This window comes from Podarcis raffonei, chromosome 16, assembly GCF_027172205.1.
Source record: "Podarcis raffonei isolate rPodRaf1 chromosome 16, rPodRaf1.pri, whole genome shotgun sequence".
NCBI classification, from domain to species: domain Eukaryota; kingdom Metazoa; phylum Chordata; class Lepidosauria; order Squamata; family Lacertidae; genus Podarcis; species Podarcis raffonei.
The window spans coordinates 12,005,414-12,021,002 of record NC_070617.1 but is presented as its reverse complement, the minus strand read 5'-3'; the positions used below and the strand labels follow the sequence as shown (position 1 = coordinate 12,021,002).

The 15,589-nt window shown below is 45.3% G+C and overlaps 1 protein-coding gene across 2 annotated transcripts in view; it reads left to right on the top strand.

Moving 5' to 3' along the window:
- Positions 1-15,589, top strand: part of PLCB3 (phospholipase C beta 3) — a 68,799-nt gene that overhangs the window by 15,765 nt on the left and 37,445 nt on the right. For both annotated transcript variants that reach the window (XM_053368227.1, XM_053368226.1), the window contains exons 3-9: positions 5,019-5,087; positions 6,603-6,746; positions 9,701-9,780; positions 10,479-10,532; positions 12,092-12,167; positions 12,434-12,534; positions 13,784-13,950. In XM_053368227.1, coding sequence (XP_053224202.1) covers positions 5,019-5,087; positions 6,603-6,746; positions 9,701-9,780; positions 10,479-10,532; positions 12,092-12,167; positions 12,434-12,534; positions 13,784-13,950 — 691 coding nt within the window. The remainder of the gene's footprint in view (positions 1-5,018; positions 5,088-6,602; positions 6,747-9,700; positions 9,781-10,478; positions 10,533-12,091; positions 12,168-12,433; positions 12,535-13,783; positions 13,951-15,589) is intronic.

The following is a 15,589-nucleotide window of genomic DNA, read 5'->3' as shown; positions in this document are numbered from 1 at the left end:
GCCTCCCTATAATCAGTGTTCGAAACTCCCATTGTTCTAGGCACATTTTGCGACAGGGAATTTCATCAGCATGAGCAGTTTCTGAGCTCTGGGGACACAGTACTGCGTCTAAGATTTCAGATTAAAACTGCAGAGTGGAAGGAAAAGAGGACCTTTTTCTGCCTCCCCACTTCAAGCTCCTCTCTGAAGACTGGAGGAGAGACCCTCTTAAAGAGTATTAGGGGGCAAGCAGGGGAAGGACTAAACCATGTGAAAAATGAACGTAACATTTTAGCAGGAAGCTTGTGTGTTCTTGTTATAAAAAAAGCGCGTCTAGACATTCCGTTGTTGCGCCCATAACCTAAGTTTAAGGTACCATTTAGCTCCTAGCATTCATATCTCAATTTCTAAGGCTGCCTGTAATCCTCCTAACAACCTAACATCCCTGCTCAGTAGTGCAGGAAGTGGCTGACCCATAGCTGTCAACCTTCCCTTTTTTTGAGGGAAATTCCCTTATTCCAGTGCTGTTTCCCGCTGCTTCCCGCTGCTATCCCGGTTTGTTAGATATCCCGTAGACTGTCCCTGGGACAGGTGAGGCTGCTGAGCCCTTATTTTCAAATCTGAAAGTTGACAGCTATGGGCTGACCTGTGCTCCATCCAATGATCTTCGTGGCCAGATGTGAACCTGGGTCTCTGTGCTCTCAAGGTTCCATACACACCATACATTTCAAGCACATTTAAAGGGCTGGGTGTCCGCCACAGAAACCACCCACAGAGTTATAATTCCCAGAGCGGGTTACACAACCAACCCTTCTTTCCTTGAACTCTGCGAATTGTATCTCTGTGAGGGGAGTTATAGAGTTTCCTAGCAACTCTCAGCACCCATAACAAATTCCGCGGGATTCTTTGGGGGGGCGAGGAGCCATGGCTATCAAAGAGGTATAATAATGGGGATGTGGCAGATGGTTCTGGGAAGCCCACTTGCAGGACACTCCTAGCACTTGTGACTCCCAGCAGCTGGCGTCCCAAGGCCTGCTATCTGCCTCCCACACTGGGAGCAGTATTTATAGCTATAGCCATCTCCATGAATTTGTCTAGTGCTGTTTTGAAACCATCTAAGTTGGTAGCCATTGAATTCCTGATTTAAAAGATAAGCCCCTCTATGGATGCATTTCCCTCTTTCTTGCTACGTGAGAAGCAATGGCAATGTCTTTCAAGGGTTTATGGCTCACATGGGATGCCTGAGCCCCAGGAGAAATTATCTCCCCCCCCCCACCTCCTGCACCCCCAAGTCCTTCCTCTTTGGATGAGCTCTCTTGATCCCGTCTTCCTACCCACTCCAACGCCTAGCAGCAATTTCCTTTTGGTTGGAGGGAAGCCCTGTTTCCTGCCACCCCCCCCCACCTCTCCTCCTCTTACTGCTACCACACAATTTCCCTGTGGTTAAAGCTCTTTTGCATCTGGCAGCCGCCCAGGACAAAACAGTTAGCTTAAGTAGCTATATATACAGCCTGAGCTGCTTGAATGGCAAAAAGGGAACTGAAGGGGGGAGAAAAAGAGAGAGGCCGTGCCTAGCAGAATGGCTTGGAGAAAGGCGAGGAAGGGAAATCAAAGCACTCTGTTGTCTGTTGGGGGCGTGCAGGAAGTGCCAGCTCGTCTGACCCCCCCCCCAGCGTTAGGACTACAGCATATGGGAGAAGGGCTGTAGAATCTGCTTTGCATGCAGAAGGTTCCAGGTGCATTCGCCTGCATCTCCAAGCGGGGCTGGGAGAGCGTCATAGAATGGCAGAATCACAGAACTGTAGAGCTGAAAGGGACCTTAAGGGTCATCTAGTCCAACCCCCCTGCAATGCAGGAATCACAGATAATGAATCCCTGGCAGATGCCCACCCACACTCTGTTTAATAACCCCCAATGAAGGAGAGTACCACTTCCCTGCCTGAAATCCTGGAGAGCTTCTGCAAAGTCAGTGTATTTTATTTTATTTTACTTTACTTTACTTTACTTTATTTTTATATTTCACAATATTTATATCACTTGATTGTAATAAAGCCTCTGAGTTATGACTTAAAATTAAAGACAATAAAATAAAATAGAGAAAAGACAGTATGTATAATACTATTCTCTATACATTGTTTAAGCAAAAGAGTTTAAAATGCATTTCAGTACCCTGCATGTTTGAATGGGCTTGCCTAAACAAAAATGTTTTAAGCAAGTGTTGAAAGGACAATAGCGAAAACACCTGCCTGGTGTCAATAGGCAGGGAGTTCCAAAGTGTAGGTGCTGCTGCCACACGCAAAAGATTGATTTCTTACAACTGCAGAATGAGTATTACGTGGCACCTGTAGCAGTGCCAATTTCACAGAAGGAAGCAGTCGAATGGGTATAATATATGGAGTACGACGATCCTGCAAGTAAATTGGTTGCAATGTTAAGGACTTTGTGCTAACAGCAACACCTTGAACTTGGCCCGGTAGTAAATGGGCAACCTGTGCAGATCTCTGAGCAGAGGTGTCGTACGATGACAAAGTCTCACTCTTGCCAGCAACCTTGCTGCAGCCTTCTTTGCTTAACTGCAGCTTCCAGATCCAACATGAGCAAAGTCCCACGCAGAGTGCATTGCAGCGATCCAGACATGAAGTCACAACACGAATGCGGCTGACTTCACCCTAGGCTTCTGCAATGCTCTCTTCTTCGCCCCTCCTACGCAGCTTCCATTTTTGGTTAATCGTGGTTTGTCACTTTACCCAAACCAACAAACTGTGGTTAGCGTCACCTAGGATTAAGTACAAATCACGCTGCCTTCACCATGACGTGCTTTGCTTACTACTCATAGGTAATGTTAACCGCAATTTCTAGTTTAGGCAACACAGCGAGCTATGCTTAACTAAAAGCCAAAGTTTCCATGCTCTTTTTTGGCCATGTGGTAGGGGGACCTCGGATAGGGGAAGCCATGTGAGTTCAGCAGGAAGCTTTTAGAGACAATATATGCCTCTTAATACCCATGATAGGAGGAGCTAGCAGTAAATCACACCATAGACATTCGAGTTAACTCTTTATTGGCAAGAACAGGACTTGCACAGACTTTAAAAGAGTTTAGGGATTTACCAGGAATGTTAACAACATGGTTACAATATCATTATCTGAATGAAATATTTAAAAAGGATATGAAGCGGGGCTTTGGGGAACTACTACCACCATTAGAGAGAGACCTGTTAAATGGTAATGTTAAAGTGTTGTCTAAAATGTACAACGTGGTATTGGAATGGGAGACAAAAGATGAACAAGTGAAATCGTCAATGATACACTGGGCAATTGATATTGGTCATAATATTAGAAATGGAAGCATGGAACGATTATGGAATACGGATATAAAATGTACAGCATGTTATGGTTTAAGAGAAAATTATATGAAAATGCTATATAGATGGTACCTATCACCTAGATTGGCAAAAATGTATAAATCAAAGTGGAATCTGCGCTGGAAATGTAAAGTGAAAGAATGCAGCTTTTTTCACATGTGGTGGTCTTGTAATAAGGTTAAAGCTTAATGGGAAATGAAATATAATGAATTGAAGATGATGTTTAAGATAACATTCGTAAGAAAACCCCAGAAGCTTTTCTCTTGGGAATTATGGGATTAGAACTACCCAAACAGTATAGGAATTTATTTATGTATGTGACTAAAGCTGCAAGAATGTTATTTGCCCTGTTGCCTGAAGGATGAAGAGGTCCCAACGAAAGAAGAATTGATACAGAAACTAATGGAATATGCAGAAATGGCGAAACTTACTGGAAGAATAAGAAATCAGGACAAAAAACTTTTTAGAAAGGAATGGAAATGGTTTACTGAGTATTAAGCGAAGAAATTGGGTTGAATAACTCGTGTGCATCTGCTCTCTTACTTCTACAAGTCAAAAGGCTAGTGACTTTTTTTTAAAAAAGACAGCTCATAATTGAGGAAAGGTACCCAGAACAGGGATGCGGGTGGTGCTGTGGTTAAACCACAGAGCCTAGGACTTGCCGATTAGAAGGTCGGCGGTTCGAATCCCCGCGACGGGGTGAGCTCCCGTTTCTCGGTCCCTGCTCCTGCCAACCTAGCAGTTCGAAAGCACGTCAAAGTGCAAGTAGATAAATAGGTACTGCTCCGGCGGGAAGGTAAACAGCATTTCCGTGTGCTGCTCTGGTTCGCCAGAAGCGGCTTAGTCATGCTGGCCACATGACCCGGAAGCTGTAAAGCTTCCCTTGGCCAGTAAAGCAAGATGAGCGCCGCAACCCCAGAATCAGCCACAACTGGACCTAATGGTCAGGGGTCCCTTTACCTTTACCTTTACCCTTACCCAGAACTAGCCATGATGGCTGCGTTCTCTCTCCACTGTCAGAGGAAATATGCCTCTGGGTATCAGTTGCTAGGAATCCCAAGTTGGGGAGAGAGCTGTTTCACTCAGATCTTGCTTGTGTGCTTCCCATGAGCATCTTGAGGGCCCCTGTGAGAGAGATTGGCCTCTGGCTCGATCCAGCCAGTCTCTTCTTATGTTCTGAAAGTTTTAAGGACTTCACAAAAAGCCACAAACTAACAGTGGTAATTAATGGAAATCTAGTACAATAAAATTAAAATTTGTTTCCTTCTAGTTCCATTACAGAGAGAGCAGGAAAGTAGGTTTTTGCATTAAGGACTCCTGAACACAAAGCGGCAAATTGTTCTAATGGGTAGCTGCAAGCAAAATATAATGGATACAAATGTGTGTTGTTGTTGTTGTTTTGGTGTCTTGTCCCCCCTCCCCTGGCCACACTCTCCTTAAACTAATTATGCAAAAGTAAGCGTCTGTTGTATGAAATATGGCAACTGGCAAAAAAGGAGCTAAAATTAATACATTACTTGCCGCGGAGGGAAGAGACCTCATTATCTAACCTAATTAACACATTTCGCAGTTCTCGTTAGCGGAGAAGGCTGTTGGAAATATGTAGTCTCTGCTAATAAAGAGCACTAAGTGACAAGAACTCTCTCTTTGTCTTTCTCTATCTCTTTCCCCTCTCAGGAAGTTGACGTTTTGGACATCAGCTGTATCCGTGACACTCGGACCGGGCGCTATGCCAAGCTACCAAAGGTAATGGTGATTCTCTTCCCCCGGGGACGGGGAAGCCTGTGGCCTTGCAGAGGTAGTTGGACTCCAAATCCCATCAGCCCCAGCCAGCATGGTCAGTGGTGAAGGATGATGGGAGTTGCAGTTCAAGCAACATTGAAGAGCTGCAGGTTTCCGCCATACACAGAGCTGTCTTGAACCAAGCCAGTTGGTCAGTCTACCTAGACCGCATTCCTAACATATGCTTAAAGCAGTGTTATGCCACTTTAAACAGCCTTGGCTTTTCCCAAAAAAATCTGGAAGCTGCAGTTGCTGACTGATCCCTTTTCCACTCCCAGTACTTAAAATTACCAGAGTTCTTTAACAATCAAAATGTCTTCACAGGGAATTGTAGTTCTGTGAAGGGAACTGTGGTCTCCTCAAAACTCTCAGCACCCTTAACAAACTAACAGCTCCCAGAATTCTTTGAGGGGAAGCCGTGACAATCTAAAGTAGTATGATACTGATTTAAATGTATGGTGTGAATGTGGCCCTGGGCTACTGTATTGCCAGTTTTCCTGCCAGTAACTCTCTGGGATCTCTAATAGGTAGAATCATAAAATCATACAGTTGTAGAGTTGGAAAAGACCCCAAGTACCATCTACTCCTCCAACCCTCTGCTGTGCAGGAATCCTGCCCACAGCCATCCCCAGATGGGCTCAAACCACCAACCTTCTGGTTAATGGCAAGATACACACTAACCCCATTGTGCCGCAGGATACTTTCTGAAATTCTTTTTTACTGGGACCATCTAGGCACAAATCACAGTGACCACTGTGTCCCCACTGAGTGAAACCTTAAAAACTCCTCTGTGAAATAGGGATCGAGGAGCAATTTGGTTCAGGTTGCCATGAACGGCAAACTTCAGCCAATTCACACTTTCTGAAGCAATGTGAAAACTGACAACACAGCCGTCCTTTAACCTTAGCACATCTCCAGATTTTGCAGCGCCACTCTCCAGCCAAGCAGTATGTACAAAAACTGCTTAAACTGGGGTAAATTGTGCATTGAAGTACAAATATTAGTGAAAGTAACATACAAAATTGCACAATACTAGCGGAAACCGCTTTGTAAAAAATATGCATATTAGGCAGAACTGCATACAGAAATGTGTCTTATTAGGAGGAACATGCACTCAAATGCTGAATAACTTTCAAGAGGGCTTTTGGAAAAGTAAGTGATGTGCAGAACTGCATTTAAGATGGGAAAAATGAGAAACCAAGAGAAAGCGAAATGGAAAGATTTTCCTTGTCCCTCCCTCCTCTGAAGCTGCTATTTGCATTTCAAGGGAAGCAAAGGGAAATGCAAAGAACAGCTCCAGAGAGGTAGTTTTTGTTGGCACCCTGGCAGAGGGAAGAGAGTTAACTTCCCAGGTCCCAGGCTGCTATTTGCATAACACAAAAAGTGCATGTTTAACGGCATTCGCTAGGCATCTAGGGTTGGGAATGCCATTGGTGCCAGTCAGGCTAACTTCTCTCCTTTGCACTCTGATTTCTGTAGGACCCGAAGATCCGGGAGATTCTTGGCTTTGGGGGGCCAGAGCAACGGCCCGAGGAGATGCTGGTGACGGTCGTGCACGGTCCAGACTTTGTCAACGTCAGCTTCCTCAACTTCATGGCAGTTGTTCCGGATGATACGGCCAAGGTAGGGCAGGAGTGTCACACTGAACTCTTCTTTTTCTTTTTTTAAGAAAGCAACAGTTCTTCAATACAAGGATGAACCTATGGCCCTGCCAGGTGATGTTGGGACTTCAGTGCCCATCAGTCCCAGCCAGCATGGTTGGTGGTTAGAGTACCTGAGAGGTGGAATCGCAACAGTGGCCCCATCTGCACTATGCATAACACTGTAAGCAATCATGGTTTCTCCCAAAGAATCCTGGGAGCTGTAGTTCGGAGACCCTCCCCCACCCCCCTCACAGAACTACAGTTCCCAGGGTGGTTTAACAATCGGCCCCTCTTCCCCGGAAACTCTAGGAATTGTGAGGGGAATAGGCGTCTTCGAACACCTCTCAGCAGTTTTAAACTACAGTTCCCAGGATTCTTTGGGGGGAAGCCATGATTGTTTAAAATGGCATGAGGCTGCTGTCAATGTACAATGCAAATGGAGCCAGTATCTGGAAGGTTTCGCCACACAGTAACCTTCCATTAAATAATGAGGCCGGTTCTTCTGTTCGAGATTGATTCTTCTTCATATAAGTGCCTTAGCATCCCAGTTCCAGCATTGCGGCTGCCTCCGTTATTGCTTACTACTATTTATTCAATTTATAACCTCCCCTTCCTCCCAAAGGAACCCAGGGCAGCAAATGCATCATTAAAACAATATCATTAAAAGCAGTAAAAAAAATTTATCTCAGCCAATGATTTCAGGGTTGCCAGGAAATGTATCTTTTGGCCTGAGTGAACAGGAATGTCTCTAAATGCCTCCCGAATGTTGATATGGAAGGAGACAGACTCTGCACACCAAGGTAGGCATTCCGCAAGCAAGGGGCCACCACCAAGAAGGCCCTTTCATAGGGGTGTGCTATCTGGGCAGCTCCCAGTTGGTGGCAGTACCACCATCAAGGCCTCACCTGCGAGTCACAGGATCTGAGATGACTGATACTGTGTGAGGCCGTCTTCTTGGTACTTGGATACCAAGCCATTTAGGGCTTGGTATGCTAGCACCAACAACTTGAACTGGGCCCAGAATGGCATCCAGTGCGTGGGACAAATAAGGTAAATCTATATGATAAATCTGTATGAATTAATCTGCAAATAAAGACCATGTTGTGATAAATTACGCTGATCTTCCAGGTTCCAGAATCTGCCTTGTCATTTATTTATTTATTTTATTTTGTGGGGTACTGCAGATTAGCTGCCTGACACTTCATTTTCACACTCCTTGCAAACTGTGCACTTGGGAGTGTATGCACAGAGCAGCCCCAGGAGGAACCTGTGGGACTGGACTCCATCTCCCATCAGCCCCACCCAGCCTGGCCAATGGTCAGGGATGATGGGAGCTGGTGTTCAGCAACATCCGGAGAGCCCCAGACTTTCCACCCCCAGAGAAGAACTAACCCAGAATCCAGTTGTTTGAACCTGCTAGATACTTTCACAGGTCACAAATGATCTCAGGCTGGAGAATACAAAACAACCTCCCTCCACTACTGTCTTGTAGTGAATGGCCATCCCCAGTTTTGAGGCTTTGACCTTGTTCCTCTAATGTGCTTACAGTTCTATTGCTTAATCAATCTTGGTTTAGAATTGGCTTTAATTTACAGCTTTGTCACTGATGCTGTAAGGATAGGTGTCCGTATTCTTTCTGGTTTTTGGCTGCTGTTCCTGTTTCTTTGTCAATACCTGTATTTTCCCCGCACTAACCCAGTCATGGTTTCTAAAATCAATTTATGGAGGAGCAGAGAGAATAAAAAACTGAAATATTCAATAATAACATTAATAGTGCACTTTTTTGGGGGGTGTATGTCAGTAGTAGCCACTTCCCTTAGAGATGGTTGAGTAATTTAAGTGTGTGTTTTGAAGCAAACTGACCTTGTAAACCGCTCAGAGGCTGCAGGTGTTGCTTATCTAAAACTTACATCATCCCAGGCTATTGGCCACACTTGCTAGGACTGATGGGAATATCCACTTAAATAACAGTACTGTGCACAATTTATAAGCCTCTCTCTTGCATCTTTCCTTGAATCATAGCCAGCTAAATTTCACTCCGAGCAAACCTGTTGAAATTGGTGGGCCTAAGTTGGGCTGTGTATACATTACTGGCTTAAAATGCAGCTAGGTTGTTTTCACCCCCCTGCTCAATTTGAAGCTGTTTTTTTTAGTGGGGGGGGGGACTCATCAAAATGCAGTACTGTGTTTCCCAAGATATACATGGATTGAATGTAGCCCTTGAGGTGCACTTGATGCAGAGTAATCTGAAGTGTGTACATGACCTTTTCCATGTCCATAATTCTCAATGGGTCTATTCTGAGTATCAGTTCAGACTCTGTGTTCATCATCTGCATCTCCTCCAAGAGAGGCATGGGAGACGAAAGACCGGGTCTTTTCAAGGGTGGCTCCCTGTTTGTGGAATGCTCTCTCCAGGGAGGCACACCTGGTGCCATCACTGTCTGTTTTTAGGCACCAGGCAAAAAGCATTCTTATTTACCCAGGCTTAATGGTTTCTAATTGGGAGGATAATTATGTTCGTGACCTTTCCTGTGCTCTTCTCTTAAGTGGGGCGGGTAGGACTTGTTCCTTTTAAATATATTGTTGGTTGAGTATTTTAGTTTTTGTTTATAGCTGCTTTTATCTTATTTTAATGTTGCCATTGTTTTCTTTTTATTGCGTAAGTTGCTTAGAGGCACGGGTGCAAAAATGCCGCTGCTGTAATGAATATAAATATAGCCCTTCTTCTGTAACTACAAAAAGTTCCAAATGATACAGCTTTTTCCTTTTTAACCATGCCAAACTTGGACAGCATGTGTTGTATGGCTGCCCTGCCGAATGATCTGAATTCGAGGGTATGGGCTGGATCGTTAGGCCCGAGGGTGCCAATGGGATGGAGAAGGGCAGATGAGAGCGGCTGGCCTCACCCTGTTCTGCCTCTCCTCTCCTATCTAGTTGTGGACCGAGGAGCTGTTCAAACTATCCACAAACATCCTGGCTCAGAACGCCTCGCGGAACACCTTCCTGCAAAAAGCGTGAGTCGACTTTCTACAGTTTTAAACAGGGTGGAGACTCCTGGGAAAGGGCCACAGCTCAGTGACAGAGCGTCTGCCTTGCATGCAGAAGGTTGTGGGTTCAGTCCCTAGTATCATCCCCTCCAGGTAGGCCTGGGAGAGACCCCTGTCTGAAACCCCAGAGAGCAACTGCCAGGCAATGGGGACAATACTGAGCTTAGATGGACCAGTGATTTGACTTCGTATGAGGCAACTTCCCATGTCCCTCTGGATTTGTGTCCTCTGGGGCTGTTGGTCTTTGTGGTTTGTTTGGCTGGCTTCTTGTTGGTAGCTCAGGCCGAAGTATAGGATGTTCTACCTATTTACCTGTAAGATATGTGTTGTGAACCTTCAGCCCTCCAGATAGTGCTGAACTACTATATATCTCATCATCCCTGGCTGTTGACCATGCTTGCTGGGGTGGATGGGGGTTTGTATTTTGGTAACATCTGGAGGGCCAAATATCTTCCGCGCCTGCTGTAAGGGCTGGTGGGGCTCCGTTGCTTGAAAGGGGACAGTCATAAGGAATTAAAATATCTTATCGCAGTTGCAGGAGGGACACAATGATCCTTTGCTCTCTCGACTGAGCTGGACAGCCCTGTCCATGCTGCCTTGCATAGGTTAGTAGGAGGGAAGGCAAATTTGTGCCATACAGCTGACTCTCAGTTATAACCTCACAGGTACACTCGGCTCAAGATCCAGGTCAATCAGGATGCAAGGATCCCTGTCAAGAAGTAAGGTTATATTTTCACCCACAAAACTGCTGTGCTTGCTTTATCCCCACCTCCCTCTTTTGTCCTGAGGCCCACGTTCTGTGTGGTGCCCCAACGATGGTTCGGCTTCTAGGGTCTGTCGCTCAGAGAGAGGTGTCACTCCATCTCTAAAGAGAGATTATTTCTATTTATAGCCACCCTTCAACTCCAAGTGGGCATTGCAAACAGCGATGTCAGAGAATTCCCGTGGAAATGGGAGCAGAAGTTGTAGGTGTCCCATGTCTGGAATGGAAATCAAATTGGCGATTATGATCCGTATTCGCCATTTCTGCTTTCAGTCTGTAAATGATACGTAATTGATTACGTTCTCGCCATCCCCGCCCCCCGATTTGCATTGCATTTCCTTTGTGTAGCAATGAATAAGGTAGAATATTGTAATGACAACAATAATTTAATTATGTAATTAATTATGTAATTACATAATCACATAATTAATTATGTAAATGTAATTTTGCCACAGCAGTAGGCAAGACAAATAACATAGCTTGTAGAGGAAGTGAACTGCAGCAGAACGGAAACATCCAGCAAATGCAGGATGGAACTGAAAATGGTGCCTTCTTACATCCCTAATTGCAAGGGCAGCTGCCCCTCCTGAAGATTTACCAGTTTGAAACAGTGCCCAGGGGTGTGTGGTTGGTCAGGGTTCACTTTTGGAGACCCGCTGAGGGGCTGGCACTCCAGATGGCTCCTTGAAGCAGCTGTCTGACTCTCTAGTGGGTGCCCCAGCAGCAAGGCCTGCTTCCTTGCGAATAACAGCTGCTTTCGCTCTTTGCATGTGCAGTCTGCGGAATACACAGAGGGAAACTGGAGAGCGCACACCAGTAGGTCACAACCTGATAAGGAAATTCTCCACCCCACGCCCATCAGCTCCATTGAAGCTTAATTTCCTTCCCCCTGCCCTTTGGCCCCAGGTGGCCTTTGACCTGTACAGTGGTACCTCGGGTTACAGACGCTTCAGGTTACAGACACTTCAGGTTACAGACTCCGCTAACCCAGAAATAGTACCTCAGGTTAAGAACTTTGCTTCAGGATGAGAACAGAAATCGTGTGGCGGCAGCGGGAGGCCCCATTAGCTAAAATGGTACCTCAGGTTAAGAACAGTTTCAGGTTAAGAACGGACCTCCAGAGCAAATTAAGTTTTTAACTCGAGGTACCACTGTATCTGTTTGAATACCACAGTCAGGATGCCTTTTGCTTCTCTCTCTCTTTTAAAAAAAGCTTGGCTCCAGGATAATCAACATGGTACACTCCACAAATGGTTGGACTCCAAGCCCCAGCAGCTCCAGCCAGCATGTCCAGCGGCTGGGGATGATGGAACATGTAGTCCAACAACATCTGGAAGGCACTGCTTTGGCTACCCTTCCTTTTGTATCGCGTACGTTCTTCTCCCTTTTTTGGCCTATTTCTGTTTTGCTGGTTTCTGTTTTGCTGGTCTCCTTCCGACATGTCTGGCTTGTTGCTTCCACCTTCATGAGCTCTGCAAGTCTGATAAAGAGCTTCTCATTTCCCTCCTTTTGTAGCATCCTGAAAATGTTCTCAGCTGACAAAAAGAGGGTGGAGACGGCTCTGGAGTCCTGCGGTCTTAATTTTAACAGGGTATGTCTTTATTTTAAAAAATGTATTGCTTTCTTGCCTGCTGCTCACCTTCTCCTCCCTTTCCCAGCATTCCTCATCCCTCCCTCCTGGATCTTGGTCTTGCTGCCATAAAACCAGCCTAACTACCTGACTCTATTCTTATCTCTGATTTCTTCCTTCTCTTCTTCCTCCTTCCCTGATCCTCACCTGGCCTCCCCAGAACTGTAGTGTTTTCTCTGGGGTACACTGTATTTCTTTTATTTATTTATTCCTCTCCGGCTCCCTAGAGCGAATCTATCAAACCTGAAGAGTTCACCCTGGAGATCTTTGAACGCTTCCTGAACAAGCTTTGCCTTCGCCCAGACATAGACAAGATCTTGCTAGAAATGTGAGTAAAAGGAAAGTCGGGGCGGGGGGGGGGGGGGGAGACAGACAGTAGTGTGGAAAGACAGAATATCTGAAGCGAGGAAACGGACTTGGTCTCTTGTTTTGAGGATTACTGTGGAAAAGAGTACAGCGTGTCTTTGTATTTCCTCTGTTTGATAACAGATTATGCAAATGTTAGCAAAAACAGTTACACAAAAACCAATATAATCCTGATTAAACAAGATGCCATTCTGAATAAGCAATGTTCATGTTTGTGTTCTGTAGGGCCTCTCCAAGTGTCTTTTTCATTGTGCGTTGATGATAATTCGTGATAATGGGATCAGAGTGGTTATATGCAATCCCACTTTCAGTACCGTTTGTTCCTGTTTGTACCGTTTCAGGGCGGACACACTGCTTCGTTTCCAATCCCTTAACTTCCTACTGAGATCCTGTAACTTTATACACTCTGCAGACATTCTGGGGGGAGGTTTCACTCTGCTTTCGTTGCGCTATAATGCAAGAGTGTCGTTCCAGATGGGAAGCATCACAGACCGACTAATAAAAGGGAATAACATGTGGACAGTCCAGTATAAATGCACCACAAACATACTGTTGTTACGTCAGTGACATGCTGCAGAACCCCCCCCCCACAAAAAAGCACCAGTCTGGGGGTGCCCTATATTGGGGGTGAGGGGAGACATGAGCCCCTGCTTATGTGGGGCTACTACAATGCCCATCTTTCATGACTGTTGGTTGTGCTGGCTGTGACTGATGGGAGCTATGGCCTTTGAGATGTTTTTGGACCACAAATCCCCATTTCTCCTCTAGACCACTTTCCTTCAACCTTGGGTTCCCAGATGGTTTTGGGCTGCAAATCCCATCGTCTCTGACCATTGGCTGAGGTAGCTATGGATGATGGGAGTTGTAGTCCAACAGCATCTGTGGACCCAAGGTTGAAGAACACTGCTCTAGGTAGTTCTGGGTTGGTAGTTCTTGGTGCCCTTTCAGCGTGGCCAGAATTCCCGACCTGATGTTGTCCTGTCCGACCATTTTATTCCAGTAACAAGCAAACTTCCTGTTTTCTGCACGAACGGTTTAGCTTGCGTTTTTGAAGTCTCTCAGGTGACTACGTGAATTGGCTCGGGCAACAACAAATTGTTCTGTTCTGTTAATTCTAAGGGGTGGGGGTGCCTCCTTTATCAGTTGCAAATTTTGGAACTGGCCAAAGCGCCATTGTTCTGCCTTCCTTCTGATTGTTCCTTTGCAAACAGCGGAGCCAAGGGGAAGCCTTACCTCAGTCTGGACCAGCTGATGGACTTTATCAACCAGAAGCAAAGAGACCCCCGTCTCAACGAGATTCTCTACCCGCCACTGACTCGGGAGCAGGTGCGCCAGCTAATCAACAAGTATGAGCCCAACCAACAGTTCCAGCAGCGTGGTGAGCCCCCCCCCCCGCCCTCTCCAGAATTTGGGCTGGGAGATGCAGGTGGTGATGATGATGGAGAAATACAGAGCGGGTGGAGGCAGTGGCAGATGTTTTTAAAATGTGCTGCTCATTTTTTTTGTTTTTTGGACTGGGCAGGAGGTATTGTTTTGTACTGTATTGTAGGGTTGTTACTGTTTTTTAGTTTCATTTGTCTGTGGGTGTGCTTGTGTAAATAGATATAAAGTGGGAGGTTGTATACATATTGTGTGTATGGGTGGGTGGGTGTTTATGTCTTTTATTGTGTGGGTGTGGATGTATTATAGAGTGTATATACCTACCTATGTGCATGCAAAACATGGCTGTTGCATGCTATGGTTTGCAGCAGCCTTGCCAAAGACCTCATACCTCAAGGTACCGCCTCTCCCCATATAAACTGACCTGGACCCTGAGGTCCTCCTCTGAGGTCCTTCCTTGTGTGCCTCCTCTACAAGATGTCCGGAGGGTGGCAGCATGAGAAAAGGGCTTTTCTGTAGTGGCTCCCCATTTCTGGAATGCTCTCCCCAGGGAGGTTCAGCTGGAGCCCTCATTATATACCTTTAGGCACCAAACTAAACGTTCCTCTTCAACCGGGCCTTTGGCTGATTAATATTCTACAGCCTTTTAAATGTTTTTGTGAGGTTTGGTGTGTGTGGGGGGGTGTTATTCTTTCGTTTAGTTTTCATTTTAACTATTTATTTTGTGCTTTTATCCTGTATTTTTATCTCGTGAACTGCTATGAGATGAAGGGCGGTATATAAAGATAATAAATAATAATGGCAAGAAATAAATCCCAGTATAATGGCAGGCAAGCGAGCGAGCAAGCAGTGTGGGTGGCAGACAGCCCAGGCAAGCTGTTTAAGGGAAGGGAGAAGGTGCTTAATGTTTGATGTTCTATTGTGTTTCTGTATATGTTGGAAGCCGCCCAGAGTGGCTGGGGCGACCCAGTCGGATGGGTGGGGTGCAAATAATAATATTATTGTTATTAGAGCGGTTTGGCAAACAGCTTTGTGAAGAGCCTCCCCCCCTCCTTTAAAAGGGGCTGCAGCATAAATAGAAATACCTGCAAATACCAGATAGGCTTAGGATTTAAATATGTGATGTTATAGAATAATATGTTTAAATTTAAAATGAAAAGAAAGAAAGAAAGACGTTAATTGATTAAGTAAATTTTACGAGAAATTTGTTTTGGAAAACTGTTACAATGATATACATTGAAATTCAGCCAGGGAGATTCGAGGAAGTCACGTAACAATGTTATTAAGAGTGGAATAATTACAGTTAGGATTTATGTTTGTTTGTTTATAAATTTTGGAAAATCAATAAAAAAAATTTTTTTTAAATGCACAGAAAGAAGACAAAAACAAAAGGGGCTGCATCAAACTGAGGGGAGTGGGGATGGACTTGGGGGTTAGGCAAAGGGGTGAATGAGGTGCAAAGAGGGGGCAGTTTGGTTAGGTGTGGGAAAAGGAGGGTTGGCAAAGGGCTTGGTGGGTAGGGGGGCTTGGTGAGAGGAGTGACCAGGGGGAGCAACCCCTAGTCTCATGTGTGTGTGTGTGTGTGTGTAGATGTATTAAATAAAAGTGGGGCACAGATAAACACAGTCCTACCCCCA